The 19,448-nt window shown below is 40.5% G+C and overlaps 1 protein-coding gene across 1 annotated transcript in view; it reads right to left on the reverse strand.

Annotated features, from left to right (window-relative positions):
* Positions 1 to 18,707, reverse strand: part of ROPN1 (rhophilin associated tail protein 1) — a 32,096-nt gene extending 13,389 nt beyond the window's left edge. Inside the window, exons 1-3 of the mRNA XM_027845131.1 lie at positions 18,636 to 18,707; positions 3,769 to 3,895; positions 769 to 886 (exon numbers count right to left, since the gene is read on the reverse strand). Coding sequence (XP_027700932.1) covers positions 769 to 886; positions 3,769 to 3,884 — 234 coding nt within the window. The 5' untranslated portion in view covers positions 3,885 to 3,895; positions 18,636 to 18,707. The remainder of the gene's footprint in view (positions 1 to 768; positions 887 to 3,768; positions 3,896 to 18,635) is intronic.
* Between the last annotated feature and the right edge of the window lie 741 nt (positions 18,708 to 19,448).

The raw sequence follows: 19,448 nt of genomic DNA on the forward strand, positions 1-19,448 counted from the left end.
CCATTAGTTCCTCCCTGGTATGACTAGGATCTGGAATGTGATTTTCCCTCATTTTTTCCTCTGCCTTTTGAACAATGAAACGATTATTATGACAAGCCAAGAAATTATTAGCTGCTTTGCTGTGGGGCAGAAAGAGCCTCAGTTTATATCTAGATAATAGAAAGACCCTCCCCCTCCCCCATCTATTATACCATTTCTTTGTACCAGGCTTATGATCTGTTTCCCAAACTCATTTAGTTCTTTTTTTTGCTCAGGTGGTTTGTAGAGCATTCTAATGACAATATTTCTTTGGTTTTTGTGCCCATTGTCTTCACTCGATTGATTTTTACCATGCTCCACCAATTTGTTTCCTAGATTTCCTCAGAAGTATATCTTTATAGTGTGTGTGTTCAGAGACCTAGGGAGTAATATGAATATATTTTATACTTTTTTTTTTTTTGCAGGAGTGGGAGGTAGAGAGAGGGGAGCATGTGGAGGAAGGAAACCTTAGTTGGATAAGCTCCTGGGCAAGCTAACTCAGTGACTTACATCATGGAAAAGTGCCCAGCCTGCTCTCACCTTGTCGTGAGCACCAATAGCTTGGAGCAGGACCATAACACTACTGTGCATTATTTCTGTTTTTAACATTCCCGTTTCTCAAAGCAAGATTTAGTCATAGCTCATGGTCATGTATTTTAGAATTGTGATTAATTGGTCTGACTGCTTGGACCCACACAGCTTTTAAACAGCCTATGTATTTTCCTGCCTACTTCATCAGGGACCTCTTACCTGAGAATGTAGGATCTTTAGCAGTTCAGGCGTGAGTTCAGCCCAATTAGACAATGGGATCTGCTCAGATCGCTCTCTCGCTGGAGGAATCTCTCCACGGGACATAGCCCCAAAATAGCTAAGGTGAAAAAAGACAAGTGTTTTTTACTTTCGAGACTGATAGTTACATTGGGAACCTGTTGAGGGGAAGAGAGGGGGGCTTTTTTTTTTTTCTTTCCTTTGTTTAATACATAGAAAGACAGGCTGACTCTCTGGACAGAGGAATTGAGCCAATGTTTGTTTAGAGCTCAGTGGTGCATATGGATGTGATTTCAGCCAGCCCCACAGACTTTCTTTAAGATTTATTTTTGTTACTTGCAAGGGACTTTTCCCTGGAGAAAATTTCCTTATTGGTTAATCAAGGATCCAAAACTTCTACTCTTCTATTTTATTTTTAGTACTTTCTTTGCCTCTCTATAAGTAACACTACAGAGGGAAGGAGAAACTACTCAACCCTACCCTCTTGAGGACGGAACAAGAAAGGAATAAAGTTCTTGAAGAAGCTCTACCAGCATTGAAACAGAAATTGATACAGGGCTAGAATAAACCCTGAGTGTATCTAGGGCCATGTTCCGTTTAGGAAAGTCTCCCTTCCTGTGTGTGTCTGTGTGTCTGTATGTCTCTCTGTGTGTATGTACACTGTGAAATGCTTGCTTGCAATAAATTAAATATGAATGTTTTAGCAATTATTTTGTGGTTGTATCTTCTAATGTACCCCAGGTCTAGGAGTAAAAATTAATTACTTTTAAAGTATTTTTCACTTTTTACATGTTAATAAAGTTTCATTCTCTTTTGTCATATTTAAACGGCACATTGATTTCCAGGGAAATCTCAAGGAGCTAAAATATATGATACAGTACCAAATCAAACTGGCTACAACAGAGAAAATTTCTGCTGTAAATGTCAGGGACAATAAGAAGAATGCAATTTATGTTATTATAGAATGGCATCACAGGCAAAATAAAATAGAATTTAAAGCTACTACACAGTACATAACAAATATTATCTGATTATGCCAGAGAAAATTTGTTTCCTGAAGCTAAAAGTTCTAGCCTCAATGTAATATATCAATTTAGGTTGGGAAAACTGAACAGTATTTCTTATTGGCAGATGAAGCCTCTTGAGTAAATATTACTGGCTAATTTGTTTTATTTGTAAAAGCCTGGTGTCAACCCAGGAACATTAAGCCTACTTGGAGCACTTTGGAGGCAGGAGTCCAAAGATTCTGTAAGGCCTGGGTTAAACCCTACACCTCCTCAGAGGTACCTTTACAACCCCATCCTTCCCCTAGCACTGCCCAACTCCTCTCCCCACTCCAAGCATATTTATACTCCTATATCTAGTTTACCCCCCACTCACAAATTATCCAATCTCCACAGCACCTGTCAGTCCCTCCTTATCTTTTACAAATACACATCTACAGCCTCTAGACCTTTCCTTCCATAATATGCTCTCATACCTCTCTCCCCAAAATGAAACACAACAAAAACATCCTCATTATGCATCAAAAGACAGAAAAAATGTTTCAGGAAATGAAATTCTCCCAATACACTCAAAACACTTACTACCAGACCTAGCCTCACACTTGCGTCTAAGAAGCACTTATTTCATAGTTGATTTGATTTCTTTGTCAAACTATTTCCACAACAGCTATTTTGTCTGACAGATTATTTGAGGTGCCTCTGGTGTCTCTGGAAGTAAGTGTATGTTCATAGGATCACAGAATTTAAAGATCATCTACAACCCAGTCTCCTTATTTTAAGATGAAAAAATTGAGACCTAGAAAGGTTAAGTGAATTTCCTAATGTCTCACAGGTAGTCAGAAGGAGTGCCAGGCTTCGAACCTACTTCCTTCATTTCCAGTCAGTGCTTTCTCAAGACCATCATGGGGCCTTAAAAGTGTGCCATTCTCGGCATGGTCTGTCTCAAATCTAATCAGTTTTGCTGTCTAGGCCTAGATAAGTAGACATGTTGTATGGCTATGTGATATGGGGTCACATCATGACAAAGAAATATCAAAATGAACAACAACAAAAAAACTCCAAAGCAAAACAAACAAAAAAAATTTCTCCTTTCTATAAAAAATTTCTCCACCCCTATCAAAAAGTGCCTTCTTGATTACAGTATGAGTTGCAGCTGAAGTGCAGAGAATAGCTAGCAGGGATAAGGGGAATATAGTGGACTATTCTTTGCTTCTCCCACAATCAATTTTCTTTTTTCTCACTGACATTCAGAGTGATGAATACATTCTTGCCAACTATTCTCTCCTGGTGTATGGCTGCTAGATATAGCTGCTAGATAGGGAGAATGAATTCATGGATGAAAGCCTTGTAAATAAGGGATCTCAACACTGACTGCTATAAAGCTCAAGAAGCATTTCCATCCACATATTACTCTTCCCTCTCTTCTTCAAGAACGGACAGAAACTCACAATAGTAGCCTGAACTTTTCCAAGGGAGAATGAAACACCACTAGTGGCCTGAGCCTTAGGACACTACCTCATAGCTTGGCATCTGGGAGATATGCCTGGCTGGCTTCAGAGGGCGCCCCACCCTACCATTTCGATACTGCCTTCTGTTATTTATCTATCTGTCTATCTATCTATCTATCTATCTATTTATTTATTTATTTGCTTTTTGGTGAGGCAATCAGAGTTCAGTGACTTGCCCAGGGTCACATAGCTAGTGTCAAGTGTCTGAGGCCAGATTTGAACTCAGGTGCTCCTAACTTCAAGGCCAGAGTTCTATCCACTGCACCACCCAGCTGCCCTGCCTTCTGTAATTTTTAAAGGCGCAAAGGCAAAAGCCACAAAGATTGTGGTAATAAATGGTGCCCAACTCCCTAATTCCAGTTCCTGCTGACCCATCCCACCTCTACAGAATTTTCCCACCACCTCCAGTTTTAGAACCCGATATAAGGGATGACTGATAAGATGGAGTCTCTTGGAGAAAAGAAACCTACTCGGCAGCCCATTGGATCAGATCCGTAGGCTGGGTCCGGATGGCAGATTTGGTAAACTGCTTTAGCAATTCTGGAAGCTCCAGAGGGATGCATATTTGCTTATCTGTCTGAGGCATGGTTACTTGTCCTATTAGAGAGAAATAAACAAACAAACAACGGAAATATATTGAATTTATTTAAAAAATACGTTTGGTATGGCTAAGAAGGTAATTGGTACTTTTCAAAACACATTTTTTGGATTTTTTGGAGCAGTTGTCTGTATAGACTCAGCTGAAAAGTCTCATTCATTTTAACTCATACTTGCCAAGTGACCACACTTGTACTAGGTTCTCGGGACACAAAGAGAGAAAACAAATACAATATGTGACAAGATAAAAATGGCAATAGTTTGTGACAAGTTCAGGGATAAATTCCAACAAACTAAGAAAACTTATAATTAACATACAAATTTAGCATACAGACGATGTTTCCAACAATGCTCTACTGATTATTCTTTGTGGTGGCAACTTCAATTCCAGTCAACAAACAGTTCTTTGTCTCTTCTCGTGTTGGCTGTATGTGTCTTGACTGGGGAGAGGTGGTGGTATAGGTATCCTGGCTATTTTGCATAAACATTTAATTTCTTTCTATTCTGAGGTCTCATAGAACCTCATGTGAATGATCAACCCCTCATGAGAGTCTTCTATAACCCAGGCTTCTGAGGCATGTCCAAATAAGCTTGGGGCCACATTTCATAAAGTAGTGAAAGAAAGAAGGCAAATGAATAAAGGATAATGTGAAGGCCTCAAGAATAATTAGAGATCCTCTCATCTTGCTTCCTTGTTTTACATTTGCTTAAACTGAGGCTCCAAGTACTAAAGTGACTTCTCTAAGGTCACTTAGCAAGTTAGTGGCAGAGTCAGTACCAGAACCCAGATCTCCTGATCCCTAGTTCAGTGCTTTCCCCCCAATTCTACAATCCTGATCCTCTTCACTTTGTGCTCCAATCCCATCTTTTCTACAGCTTAGTAGCTCCGAGATATTGGGGAGGTAATATGGTATTGTGGAAAGAGCAATAGATTAGTAGTCAGAGGAGCTGGGTTAGAATCTGGGCTTTACTGGTGTGACCTTGGGGACTTCACCTTTCTGGTTTCCTTTCAGTTTGCTTACCTGTAAAATGAGAGGATTGTACTAGATGACTATTAAGGTCCCTTGCAGTAATAAGCTGAAGATGCTTTTTCTATATTTGGACATACAAATCCAAACTTATTATCTCCACAGATTAATTTTCCATCTTAAATTTCTTATTTCTGTCCACTGCAATTGCTCCTCAGTCAACGAGGCTAAAATTTTTACTTGGAAATCTTTTAAGTCTTCATTTTCCTTTAACTAAATCTGTCACAAAATCCTACATATCCCTCCTTCCAAATTGATATCAGATTGCTCCCTTTCTTTGAATTCCCATCCATATCTCCTCTGTATAGGGTCCTTGGTCCTCATGACTTCAAATCGGATTTCTACTTAGCACACTTGCTGCCCCCTTCCCATCTCCTACCTCCCACCCCCACCATTGATCTACCTCCCCCTGTTCTCTCTGAACTTCATCATCCTGATTAACTGTAGTCCTGATAGCCATCAGACTAATTCTTTTAAAATTGTTTCTATCATATCTTTGTTCTGTTCAATAACTGCTAGTGGTTCTTTTTGCTATTATACTCAGGAAAGGTTAAATTAAATATCAAGTCAAAACTCTTGTACCTGACTTTCAAGACCCTTCCTGATATGATCTATTTAAATTAGTTTCTTATTACTAGGCAACATATACCCTCAGCCTTAAGGGGTCAGCCCACTGAGCATTATTATATTCATTCCATTTTTCCCTCTTTCCTTGATTTTATTCATACTATTCCTCCTTTCCCATTCCTTTGCACCTATATAATTTCTATCCTTTCTTGAAGGAGCTACTGCCCTCATCTAACCTCCTCAGACAACTCATCGCTGCCTTTTCTGACCTCCCATAACACCTGTTATCTGTACCACAGATTTTGGCCCTTAATTAGATTCCATCTTGTTCTGTTCACTAAAGTTTCACATAAGGGCTTTGTCTCCCTGTGGTGAAACCACTTTATCACTTTTTAAAAAAGAAATCCACCCAAAAAAGCCTTGTTAAATTCTGTTTAAATGTTGTTTTTTAAAAGCTTGTTCTGGAAACTGGCCCTTTGAGAAAAGAGTTTTTGCTATAAACTGAAATTATGTAACTCCAAAGCACTCTGTATTAGAAAGGAGGCTGTAAAAGTACTGGTTGCTAAGGGAATAATTAAATTCAAATTTCAGTTCACATTAGACACAGAGAAAGTATTGATCAGAGGGGAGGAGGGAAGGCTTGAAGCAAGCTAGGAAAGCAACTGAAAACTTATTTTGATTGCAAAAAAAGGAGCAACCATGGAGTTTCAAATAGAATACATAGTGGCATCCTGGTGCTAAGTAATTTTCCTCTTTCTGGAGGAAACAAGAGCTGAGAGTTTGATAAGAAAAGAAGCCTAAGCCTGGCAGGAACTCTTGGGAAAGAGGGATCCTTAGAAAAGGCAAACCAATGGCTGCCTTTTGATTAGTTCGTATGCAGGCAGTTAAGTCTCACTTGATGGACTAGTTTTAGCTGCTGCCTTGCCCAAGAAATAACACTAACTCACATTTGTATTATAGCACTTAACCATTTACAAAGGCTGAAAGGTCTCTGAAATCTGGTGAAGTTATAGAGCTATGCAGTTCCCTGGGAAGGGTTTTTTCACTCTTAAAAAATAAGAAAAATAAAATATTTAAGAAAGAAAGGATCTTTTTCAAGCAGAAAAAAGGGATTAGATTAACCTCTATTTGATAAATATTAATATGAAAGGTGCAAAATTATACCTATGTGTTAATTTTTTTAAATATTCCAATTACTTAAACTTTTTTTGTTAATAGTGTAAGGGTTCCTTTCTTTTTTTTTTCTTTCCTTCTTTCTTCTCTTTATTTCTTTTTCTTCCTTCCTTCCTTCCTTTCTTTTTTTTTCTTTCTTTCAACACTCTTGGCTTCCATGCTTATTCTCTATAGTTGTGACTCTTTACCACTGTCTGTTTTTATCTTCTCTTATACTGCAAAACTGTTTAGAATTTCCCCTATTACATGTTTTAAGGGACCCATGCCAATTGACTAGCAATCCTTTTATATTTTGTAAATTTAGGGGCAGCTAGGAGGCACAATGGATAGAGCACTGGCCCTGAAGTCAGGAAGACCTGAGTTCAAATCTGGCCTCAGACTAACTGTGTGACCAGGGGCAAGTCACTTAACTCTCCTGCCTCCCAGATGGATAGATGGCAGTTAATTTGTTACTGGAATCTCCACAATGACTGCTCCTGACCATTTCTCAAGCATAGATTCTATCCCTCTCGGTCTTACTCTCAGCTGATGTCCTCTCCTCCTTCATTCAGAAGGAGATATTGTCCCTTCTGTTTAAATATAATTTGTGCTATTGATCCTACTTCTTGCCAGCTCCTCTCTTCTACTCCTGCTTGCTTAATGCTCCACTTCCACCAACTCCTTCCTCTTCAATCTAGCTTCCATCCCCAACACCCTATTGAAGCTGCCCTTCAAAAGTCACCCATGAGTGATTCTTTTTTTATTACTAAATCAAATAGCCTTTGTTCAGCCCTCTTTTCCCTTGACTTCTCTGGTGCACTTTGTGTTAACCACACTTCATGAAACTCTCTCTTGGCTTCTGTGACTCTATCTTTCTGTCTTTTTCCTTTTCCTTCTCAAACTGCTCGTTTTTGGTTCTTGCTTCCTTTCTGTTTCTCCTTCTTCCTCCTACCCTGTAACCATAAGCTTTCCTTAAGGCTCAGTACTTAACCTGATATTTTTTCCCCTTGCATCCTCTCTCCCTCAGAGAGCTCATCCATTTTAATGTTTTCAACTATCAATTCTTTTAAAACTCCTCAAACCTGATATCCCATTATGTGTCCTCTTATATAAGCTCCATTCCTCTGTCTCCAAAATGACATTGACTTCATCATCATTCTTACCCTTCTGGTTTACCTTCCTCTCCCAAATTCCTTAACTCTGTCAGGAACACCATCATTTTTTATAATTTAGTTGTAAAAATCTTGGAATCATCTTTGACTCAACTTTGACCTTCATCCCCCATATTCAGCCAGTCACAGAATCCTGTCAAGTTTTCCTTTGAAATAGCTCTATCAGCAGTCTGTTTCACTCCATTTCTACATCTGCTACTTGGTCTAGGCCCTTTTGATCTTCTTTCTGCATCACTGCAACAGGCTTTTAGCCGAGGTTTTCTTTTTCTTTTTTTTCTAATCAAAGAATTATACAATTCTAGGGTTGTAACGGCCTAAGAGAGCATCTAGTCTAGTGCAATCCAATTAGAAGAGTTTAATCCAGTAGTACATATGAAAGCCATATATTAGATCTCTAAGCACCTCTGCCTTAAATCCAAATCACTCTGACTCTCATTGATTGGCTCAGAGAGAATGTAAATAGCAATTGTTTCTGTTTTGGCCGGAAACCCTGATTTATTTATTTATTTTATTTATTTTTGATTAAGTATTCCCTGTCTCATTTCTTGCCTAGCCTTAATCACTGAATGGGCATTGCCTCAGTGAAACTGAGACCTGTTAAAGACCTTAGCCTTAAAAAGGCCAAGATCTCCCATTGTATCCAGGGACATTTCCAGTCTTCCTGATCTATATCTTGCTACTGGACCCAGATGGCTGCAGAGGAGAAATTGGGGCTGGTGACTTTGCACAGCCTTTCCTAACTTAAATCCAATTCACTTGCATGTCATGGCATCACTTCCCTGATGTCATGGTTCTCTTCTAGAATGAAGGACAAACAACAACCACCAGCACAACCCTGCCTCTCTGTGATGTGCTGGGTGGGCGGCATAACCAACAGTGATCTTCTTCTACTACCCCACCAAATGCATATCCATTCAGAGACTTTGCTATTGTTTCTATTCCTGTCTTCTATGCCATCAACTCAAGGCTTTAAGGGAAATGAAGAATAATTCCTCCTCACAAAAAAGGAACTCAATCCCCATCCAGCATGAAGCCTTTCCAAACTACTTCACTCTTTATTCCACATAATGTAGCCTATGGTTGTAAAATCAGAGAATGTTCAATTTGGAATGGACTTTTAAGATCCTCTATCTAGTCCAGCCCTTAAATCTATTGTCTGCTGCCATCAGTGGATATTTCAATGTATTGCTTCTACTATGTGTAGGGTGGGTATTAGAAGCTGAAGAGATAATGACAACATGAAAAACATTTTTTGCCCTCAAGGCACTTATATTCTACTTGGGGGGTGGTGAGGGAATATGACATTTACACAAATAAGTGCAATATAATTTCACGAGGGAAAGACGATACTAACATCTAGGAGAATTTAATGGCATAGTCAACGGGGCACCAGACTTGGAATCAAAAGGACCTGGGTTCATATCCCAATGCAGACACTAACTTGATTGTGACTGTGGACAAGTTATTGAAATTCTCTGTGTCTCAGTTTTCTCATCTGCAGACCCTCAAACAACAAGCAGAGCATCTATCACCAGGCCCATATTTGATGGCTTTTTTTTTTTTTTTAATCTTTGTAGGACCAGTTAGAGCTTGCACTCCTGTAACATTGCCTTTTGGAGACCAGAGTCACCTCCACCACCTGGTGAGACATGAGAATAAGACTTGAGTGGTCATCAAGGAGGTAGAAAGAATACATAAAATGGGGCAGCCGTTGAATGCTGTATACATTGTATGGAGAAATACATTTGACTACAAGCTTGCATTCTCTTTTGTCACTAATATCTAGTAAACTCTGGGCAAGTCATTGTCAGTATCTTAATTTCTTCATCTGAAAATGTGAGTAATACTCCTCTACCTATTTCACAGAATTATATTAGGATCAAATAAATGTATATGAAAATATGATGAAAAGAATGAATTATTTTGCCCGTAGAATTTGGGTTCAGATTGCTGGCAGTGCTACAAATCCCAAATTTAAGGAGACTATTTTCCCAGTGACCGTTGGGTATGACAGAGCAAGGATTATTGAAAGCATTGGGCCAGGATTGTCCAAATTCACGCCAGGTAACAAAGTTATCCCCTTTCACATACTTCACTGTGGGAAATTCAAGTTCTCTCTGAGCCTTTGCCTGAATCTCTGTGTAAAAATCAAGAGGATCATCTCTCTGAAGGAAAAGCAAAATTAAAACTCCTATTTCTGATCAAGGCCTAACAGCTGACAGAACTAGCATGTTTACCTATAAAGGAAAACCAATTTACCATTTCATGGAGAGTAGACTTTATCCCCAGAACACCAATGTGGCAGATTCAAATCTTGTTAAAACAGATAATGATGAGACTTTTGTGAAGGTTTGTCTGATTGGATGTGGGTTTCCAACAGGCTGTGTAGCCATGAGCAGCCTGCCAAGGCTGTGCATCGATAACTATTTCTTCAGTAGCAAAACTAAGTCAGTTATTTATAAAAACCACAGAGCACTGGTGCTTTGTAAACTATAAAGCACATAAATTTGTTAATATACATTACAATAGTTTCCTATCTTTCCACCCTAGCCTCTTAACCCTTTCTCAGCCATCCATTGCACTGCTGCCTGATTTTTTGGGGGACTGGACCTGTGATTTCCTTGGTCCGAGAGGGAAGAAACCCCTCTTCCAATACAGATTAGCACCTACTCTGCAATTTATAGTCTTAGTTGTCTGGAGCACCGAGAGGTTAATGACTTGCACAGGGTCTTATAGCCAGCCTGTTTATCAAAGGAGGGACATGAACACAGAGAGCTAGCTCCCTTTCCATTGTCTTTCTAATCAAAGCTGATTGACTGACCTTTCTCCTGCCTGATTAATCTTCCTTAGTGCAAAGCTTTGGTCATATCATTCTTTTCTACTAAACCCTTAAATGGCTCCCCACTATTTATTAAATAACTTGGGGGGCCATTTGAAACTCTCCACAATTTGGCTTCAACCCTCCTCTCTACCTTTACCTCATACAGTTATCCCTCACATTCTCTATGCACCACATAAACTAGGCAATTTGCCTCTCTTGGATATATCTTGTACTTTCCTATTCTTATACCTTTGCTCACCACATTCCTCAGGATGCCATCCTCCTTTTGCAACCATCTACATCTCTGTTAAACTCTCACCTAACCTTCAAGACCTAATTCAAATGTCACTGCCTCCATAAAGTCTTCCCTAATCCCACTAACTAGAAGTGAAGGCCCTTCCAGGCCTATGGATTGAATTAGGACACTGGACATTTCAATTGAATTGAAAGGACATTGTTCTTATTCATTTATATCATTTTGTGTTATATGTATCTGGGTATAGCAAGATTTAATTGGCCTATAGGTGATATCCCATGGAGCATGCTTATAATTGTCATTCCTATGGGAATGAGGCCATGTGCAAACTTCTGGCCATGTGTGACTCAGATGCCAAAGGGCTTTCATTTCCAGATTATGAAGAGTCTCCTTACTGGCTACAAACTTGAAGAGCTGATGATTTATGAATGTATAGAAGGGATTGACTACTCCCTTGTCTTCTCTCCTCTCTTCCTTTCCAGCTATGAAGACTATTTCTATCTGCTTCCCGAGAGGGGTAGGGGAAAGACGTGGTTTGCCCTATCACCAACCCAGTCTCTATGGAGCTGTGAGAACATGGCATCTAAGACTGATGTCTTGTTTGCATTTGTTCTTCCCTGATCTTAGGTGAATTAGTATCTATCAAAATCAACCATGTCCAACCACACTTAGACATAACCTTGGTGAGCTCAAGACATATGGAAATGCTGAGTCCTAATGAGTTGGAGCTGAATGTCAGCAAGGAGTCCCACCAAGTTACCCCATTATTCTAGATAAGGGCAGCTTCTCACAAGAGAATCAGCCTCAGCCTGACCATTTTACTATCAGACATATACCTGGAGTTGTTTAGACAATGCAGAACCAAAACAAAATATAAGATGCCTAATTAGTAGTCTTGTAAACTGGTTTATGTTCTCATGAGATTTCAGTGTCAGCATCCCAACAGACCTTAACAGTAGTTATAAGAAGTTATTGAATATATTTCAAGTTATTCTATTAGTACTCACTGTGAGTCTTTTATGTCTAGCATTTCTTTTTTTTTGTGGAAATAAACTGCTTTTCTTACATATGACATATTGTATGCTGAAATAAATTACTTTTCTTATATCTGACATATTATATGCTGAGTTTGCACCCTTTTACTTCTCTCTCTTTGGGAAAACTCTACCTGTGAGCATAACCTAAACTTTAGTGAGCCAAAGAATGTGTAAAAAGTGAATTAATCTCTCCTTAGAAGCTTGGCTCCCTAGGACTGATCCCAGTTCAAATTACACAACTGGTTATAGAGCTGTTGTTGTTGTTATTGTTTGTCCTTTGTTCTCAAAGAGGACCATGACATCAGGGAGGTGATGCCATGACATGCAAGTGAATTGGATTTAAGTGAGGGAGATCTATGCAAAGTTACCATTTGGTAGTTAACAAAGTACCCTAAACCCTGTGTACCCAGTGGCAGTTCCTCAGGTGGGCACACATCTTATCTAGCACTTCCCTTAAAAAGCACATTTCTTTTTCTGTTTTGTTTCTGCTTTAATCTTATCACTGCAGAATTATTAAGATCATCATTGTCATTAGAAAGCATTAATTAAGCAACTATTTTTGGTATAGCTTTGAGTTAGCTTTTTAATTTTACAGTGGGAGGTGGCGCAGTGGATAGAGCACCGGCCCTAGAGTCAGGAGGACCTGAGTTCAAATCCAGTCTCAGACCAGACATTTGACACTTACTAGCTGTGTGACCCTGGGCAAGTCACTCAACCCCAATTGCCTCGAAAAAAATAAAAATTAAAAAAAATAAATTTTACAGTGGGAACAAAAGAGGCAAAGATCTAATTATAACATCTTTCTTTACCACCCCATGGACCTGAATTTACCTTTAAAATATGAGAAAATTGAACTCAATGTCCTTTTTTAACTTAAATACCACTTAAGTGTATTATTTGTGCCCCTATGTATTATATATAACATAAATATCTACATATGTTATGTCTTATTTGCAAAAAGTGCCCATTGATACTTTGGAATGCTAGCTGTATATACTCAAATTCAGAGAAATATATAATTATTCAAAACCAACTAAAATGTTAACATCCTTGGAAAAAGCCATGAGTTAGCTTCAGATGAGCTGACCCATTCTTAATAAATTGGATCATTAGAGAGTGTGTTATCATGTATATACTTATCTTTTTAAATGTCATTTCCCCTCCTTCCCCCATCCCCAGTAGAATGTAAACTCCTTAATGGAAGGATTGATTTGGTTTTGGCTTTGTTTCCCTAACATCTAATATGTTCTCTGGCATATAGTAGGATCTTGGTGGACTGGATTGAATTGGTTTGGTTTGGATTATGTTGATTTTGAGTACAAGGGATGACATTTTGGGGGTTTATTTCAAGGGGCAACAGAAAAAAACAACAACAGTGATCTCAAACCCCCCAAAGTTGAAGAATTATATGAGACACTTGGGGAATGGCTGTGTTTTACCTTCACAGTTATCTTGTTATCCCTTCACAGTAAACCGAAGTATGGAAAGCTAATCTTAGTTCTGATCTAGCCCTTCCCACCTCCCTTTTTTCTCCCATTGGATTTCAACTTGCTTGTAGTTTTCATTCCCATACTACAGACACCTTAGATTGGTTGGGCTTCCTTACTTCTGAGCAAGATGACCTTTCATTCAGTTCAGGCAGCTAAAAGGAGTCAAGGGAGTTCTTTCTCAAGTTTAAAAGACCTCCAGATTCCATGTCCTTAACCAGTCATTTCTTACAGTGCTTAGCAGTTCTTGAATCAATCCTTCAAAATCAATACATTCTCTCTTAAATCTGTGTCCCTTCTCACTGCAGTCAGTAACATGAGATATTTACTGATACTCATAGGTGTGTTGCTTCGTATGAAATGATTAACAAATTTAGACTGTTCTCAACCCAAAATAGACCACTATTTGCAAACTCTCCTTTAGCCTAGGAGATAGGTTCTCTGTCTATGTGAGAGTAACAAAGTTGTGCCAAAGAATAGGCCAGGCTCTGCAAGTAGCTTATTGGAGATATCAGAACCTAGCAATTAACTCATCTGGCATGCAGGACAAGCTTGCATAAATTACCTTGTGCAGACATGGGGGGGAGTGGGGCAGGAGACAGAAGCTGCAGGACACTAAATTCTGGAAACACAGGTCCCTGCTGGGGATGTATGTACTGAGGCAGAGTTCAAGTTGGGGCAAGGCCAGGGAGGAGCTCATCTGTGGTGCAGTTGGTGGTGGGGTTGGGGACTGTGGGGTTGGAGGGAGGGGGATGATGAGGAGAAGGGAGAGAAAGAGCCATGTAATTTGGGAGCTCCCTATTTTACCTAATTGTTATTGCTAATGTATTTTATGGGTTGCATGGGGGAAAAAAGGATTAAAGACGGGATCAGAAGTAAAAGGTGTCATTAAGGAAATGTCTAATAGGAAAAGAAGATAGGCTGATCACGTGGTATGGGTAAGTGATGACAGATGGACAGCCAGAGTTCAACTATTTCTTTCCTGTTGTGTCAAGAGAAGGTGAGGAAGGCCTCTGGCACATTGGGAGGGCTCCCTGTCCCCATACTTTCAGGAGGACTTGGACAAGAATGAGTTGTGATTTGCACTGTTAAATTGACCTTCCAAATCAATTAGATCATAGGTCCATTGGACTACTCTTGCTAACTAATACTAAGCTCAGTTGTTTCTAATTACCAGAAGTATCAGTATCACTGTAGTCTGCACCCTCCAAATTTCAGCATGTTGGGGACAAGTCCTGGTTATAGCTCTGGGAGACACACATAGATGGTGTCCCTGTGTATTTAGGCCTGGGAGAAATGAGTCACTAATGAACACTAATACCCAAACTATTTATTGTCTTAAATGATTGATTATTCTCTGGCTCCTCTCTCTTCTGCCATCCTCTAAATATAGGAACCCAACAAAGTATTATCTTTAGCTAATCTTTTCTTTTTACATTCTCTCCCTAATTGATATCATCTATTTTCTTTTTTTTTGGGTCATTTTATTGTTACATTTTTTTATCACAATTTGTCACCAATGCGCTAGCTAGTAACATAGGATTATTCTGAGCTATAAAAACAGTTTACAGGCAGTGTTGCATAATGGTTTGAGAGCCAACCTCAGAATTCAGAAGATGAAGGTTCAGGTCCCACCTCTGACACATACTAGTTGCATGTCACTAGGTAAATCACTTATCCTTTCAGTCCCTCCACGTATCTCCTCAAGTCTCTAAGTTGTAGTACGGTTCAGGCCCTTACTGGGTAAGGGCAAGAACAGTGGTAAAAGACCAGAACAGTGACCACACTGCTTTCCAGATCACACCTTGGAGGCGCTGAAAACTTCCCAAATCCTCAGAACTAGCTTTGAAAATAGTAGTGCAATACTATTTGCTATTTTTTTCTTGTTTTGTTTCCTCTTTCTGGTGGTTCCTCCTATTGGTTCTAATTCTTACTTACAAAATCACTGATGTGAAAATATGTTTAATAGGAATGTATATGTATAGCCTATATCAGATTGCACACCATCTTGGGGAGGGAGGTGGAGAGGGAGGGGGACATTTCATCTATTTTCATTGCGATTCAGATGACTTCCAAAATTATATTTCCAACCCCTGTTCTTTTTCCTGAGATTCAGTACCCGCATCTTCAATTGTCTTGCTATTTATTGCCACCTGGATGTCTCATTGATACCTCAAACTTAAAATATCCCAAACTGAGGCTTTATTTCCCCCTCCCCTAATTTTCCACTTCCTCCAAACTTCAGTCACCTTTTATTTTTCCTTTTCCTTTATTCTCCTCCCACAGTACAACTAATTGCTAAATCCCACTGATTGACTCTACAATCTCCTTTATCTGTCCCCACTTCCATGACCCTAGTTAAAGCCCTGGTTCTGCCTGCGATGGCCCACTATTATATTTTCTTAGAAGTATCCCTGTCTCCAGCCTCTCCCCTAACTTCACAATACACTCTGTATGGTATTATGAGGTTAATCTTCCCAATGAACATCTTTAGTCACATCCCTCCCTCATCCCTAAAACCTTCAATTGCATCCAATTGCATACAGAAAATAAAACATAAATTTCTTATCCTGGCATTTAATTATCTTTAAATTCCTATTAGTGTTTTGCACATAGTAGGTGCTTGATAAACCTTTGTTCAATTGAATTTGGCTCTGGAATGATTCTGTGTCTACCCACCACTTAACAGCTTTGCCTTTTTCATTACCTTTGGCTGTGCTTGATATAAGCAAACTTTCATTGGGCTCCTAGGGCAGGGAAGATGACGACACAGTAGTGTGCTGGATGGAATGAGGAAGCTAGCCTGAGAATAATTGATGACTTGATACAGTTATAGGGAGAGTTTGATTCTTTCGTTCTTTGATTCATTCTACAAATACTTATTAAGCTCCTAGCCCTGGCGGAGAAAGAAAGTTTACCTAAGACATGGTCCCTCCTTTCATGTATCTTATAGCCTAGGATGGGAATTAGCACAAATCAGATGATAAAAATTCAAAATATTACGTGATAAATGAGTTAAGGAAGTGCTAAAAAAAAAAAGTGCTAAAGTCCAAAGGGAAGGTCTTTACCAATAGGGGTCAATCAGGGAAATCTTCCTTGGTGAGATGATTTGAGTTACCTGACATTAACAACAGGGAAACCCATCTTCCTGAAATACAGGTGCAGAATGTTACCGAAAAATCACCTTCTTAAGTACAAGACAAGGGGAGATGGGGCTAGACAGTAGTTTGTCTGGAAAGATCTGAGGCTTTTAGTGGTCTGCAAAGTCAATATGATTTACTAGTGTGATATGACAACCAAAAAAGCTTATGGAATTTAGGTTGCTACAAAATATATAGTTTCCAGCATCAGAGAGGTGAAAGTACTGCTGTATCCTGCTCTCTGGTCCAACACCATCTGGGACATTGTTTTCATTTGTAGGGGCCACATTTTAGGAAGCAGGTTGATGACTTGGAGAGTTCAGACAACAGCAACCCGTTGAAGGGCTTTGAGATCATGTTTGGGCAAATGTAGAGCCAGAAATAAGAAGAAGTTATAGGGAAGAAGATTCAATATAAGGAAAAACTTCCTAATCATTACAGCTATACAACACTGGATATGAGTGCCTCAAGGTACAGTGAGTTTCCCTTCACAAGAGGTCTTCAAGCTAAGGCTGTATACTAGTCAAGTATGATGTAGAGGGAATTCTTATTCAGGGTGTGTGTGTGTGTGTGTTTGTGTGTGTGTGTGTGTGTGTGTGTGCATGTGTGTATGTTCATTCTAGATCAGAGATTCTTAACTTGGGATTCATAGGCCCCCATGGGATCTGTGGATAGATTTCAGAAAGTCTAATTTCACAAAAAAACATGTATTTTCTATCCCTCCAAGGTCACAGACTTTGTATGGGGGGAAAATACATCTTTATTTTCACTATCCTCTAATTGAAATTTAGCATTTCATTCAAATAGTTAAAAAAAAAAATCAACATTCTAAAAAGGTGTCCATAGACTTACCAGACTGCCAAAGGGGGTTATCTCACTCACCCATAACTAAAGAATCTCGGTCCTACATGGCCTCTCAGGTCCCTAACAACTCTGAGATCCTGAGCTATTTCTGAGTTGTTCTCAAAGGGAGAAGGGACCACCATGATCCGTAGGGTGGAGATGGAGAAGAGGCTGGGGAGCAAAGAACAGTCCATTTTAGGGAACATATAGACAAGTCTGAGGAGGGGAGTTAAGGAAACAAGACTGAAAAAGATAGTTGGTGCCAGATTGTAGAGGGTGTTAAAGGCATTTTTCAACTTTACTTGGGAGATAGTAGGGAGCCACTGAAGATTTTTGAGTAGGACATGACCACATTTATGATGAAGAAAGATAATCATTGAAGTAGTAGGTCTGTCTTAGAGTGGTAAGAAAGCTTGGTTGGAGGGTCCAGAAAGGGAGATTGAAGACCCTTTAACAGGTTATTGCAATTGTACAGGGAAGGGGTAATGAAATTTGTTGTTCAGTAGTTTTGACTCTTTGTAACTCCATTTGGGGTTTTCTTGGCAAAGATACTGGAGTGATTTGTTATTTCCTTCTCCAGCTTATTTTACAGATGAGGAAAGTGAGGCAAATAGGGTTACTTGACTTGCCCAGGGTCACACTGCTAACAAGTGTCTGGATTTGAACTCAGGAAGATGAGTCTGACTCCATCGACAGCACTCTATTCACCTAGCTGCTGTGGTAATGAGATACTGTAAGGTTAATGGGAAGAGAGAGGCAGTGGGGAATAATCTAAGAAGTTGAAAAGGTAGAGTTGACAACACTAGACGATAGAGAAGAGCCAACGATAATCCCAAGGTTTAAAGACATGTAAGCCACTGAATAGTAAGAGAGTGATGAAATTACAAGGTCAGGAAGGGAGTGTTGGGATATGTTGAATTTGAGTTGCTGATGTCACATCCAGGTGGAGATGTCCTGTAGGTGGTTGGAGATTCAGGCCTGTAGCTCAAGAGAGAGGTCAAAACAATAGAAAAATCGTGTTTAAAAAATCACAATAATGGGACACCCTTAGGATACATGCCTTCTGCCCTACTAACTGGGTTTGGATTGGGGTCCTTCTCCCCAGCACTCATTCCTGGGGTCGCATGCCCACCCAGTCAGTCTTGCAGGCCCCTTCAGCAGCTTGGCTCAGGGGGGAGAGCTCTCCGGTCGGGAAGATGCTCCCTAGACCCGCCCCGACCCCTCCCCGAGTTGCTACCTGAGGCTCGCTCCCAGACCGTTTCAGTCGCACTCCTGGCTGCACCGGCGCCAAGCCACGGGTGGGGTGGGAGAGGGGAGAGACAGGTGCTTCGCACCCAAGGCGGAAGAAGAGCAGCAAGACCTTAGAGGGAAGGGCGGCACAGGTGGGGGCGGGGCGGGGAGGGACCCCTTTGTTTGCGCTTGACAACCAAGCGCGCGGGTTCGCCTGTCTTAGCAACCAGTGGGGGAGGGGTCGAGGCCTGTTGGAGGAAACGTCACAAACGCCCCCCTCCTCGTCGGGCAGGGCTCAGATTGGCTAGGGGAAAGAGAGGCAATGGGGATACTCTCGAACCCGCGACCCAGGAGGGAGCGTTGCACCTGGGGGAACCTGGAAACTACCTAAGGGCTCCCGCTGGGAGAGGAATTGGGCTGGTAGTTAAAGGGAAGGGTTTAGAGGAGTGCAAACCATCCTGGAGGTTTGAGGCTGGAAAGGACTAAAGTGCAGCCGAGTGCACGGGCCGAATCTGGGCAAGGGGGAATCTTCGGGGAGGGGCGCTGAGGCCGGAGAGCTGCAAGCAGACTCCCGGCGTCGGGGAGAGCGGTAATAGCGGCGATGGATTTTCGAGATCGGGGAATGAACCTAGAGGGGTCACCTGCCCGAGGGTGGGAGGAGAGTCAGTGGTTAGGGACGGACAGGATGGCTTCTGAGCCCCACATTGCCTCCGAGATTCCATGGGTCTGAATTCTCAGAGCGGAGCCAAGAATCCAATTGTTCTGAGGTCCGTTAAACGGACCATTGTGCCTAGGGGTGTGCTGGTAAATGTTTAACAAC

Source organism: Vombatus ursinus, unplaced genomic scaffold (assembly GCF_900497805.2).
Source record: "Vombatus ursinus unplaced genomic scaffold, bare-nosed wombat genome assembly UNPS02014959.1, whole genome shotgun sequence".
Lineage (NCBI taxonomy): Eukaryota > Metazoa > Chordata > Mammalia > Diprotodontia > Vombatidae > Vombatus > Vombatus ursinus.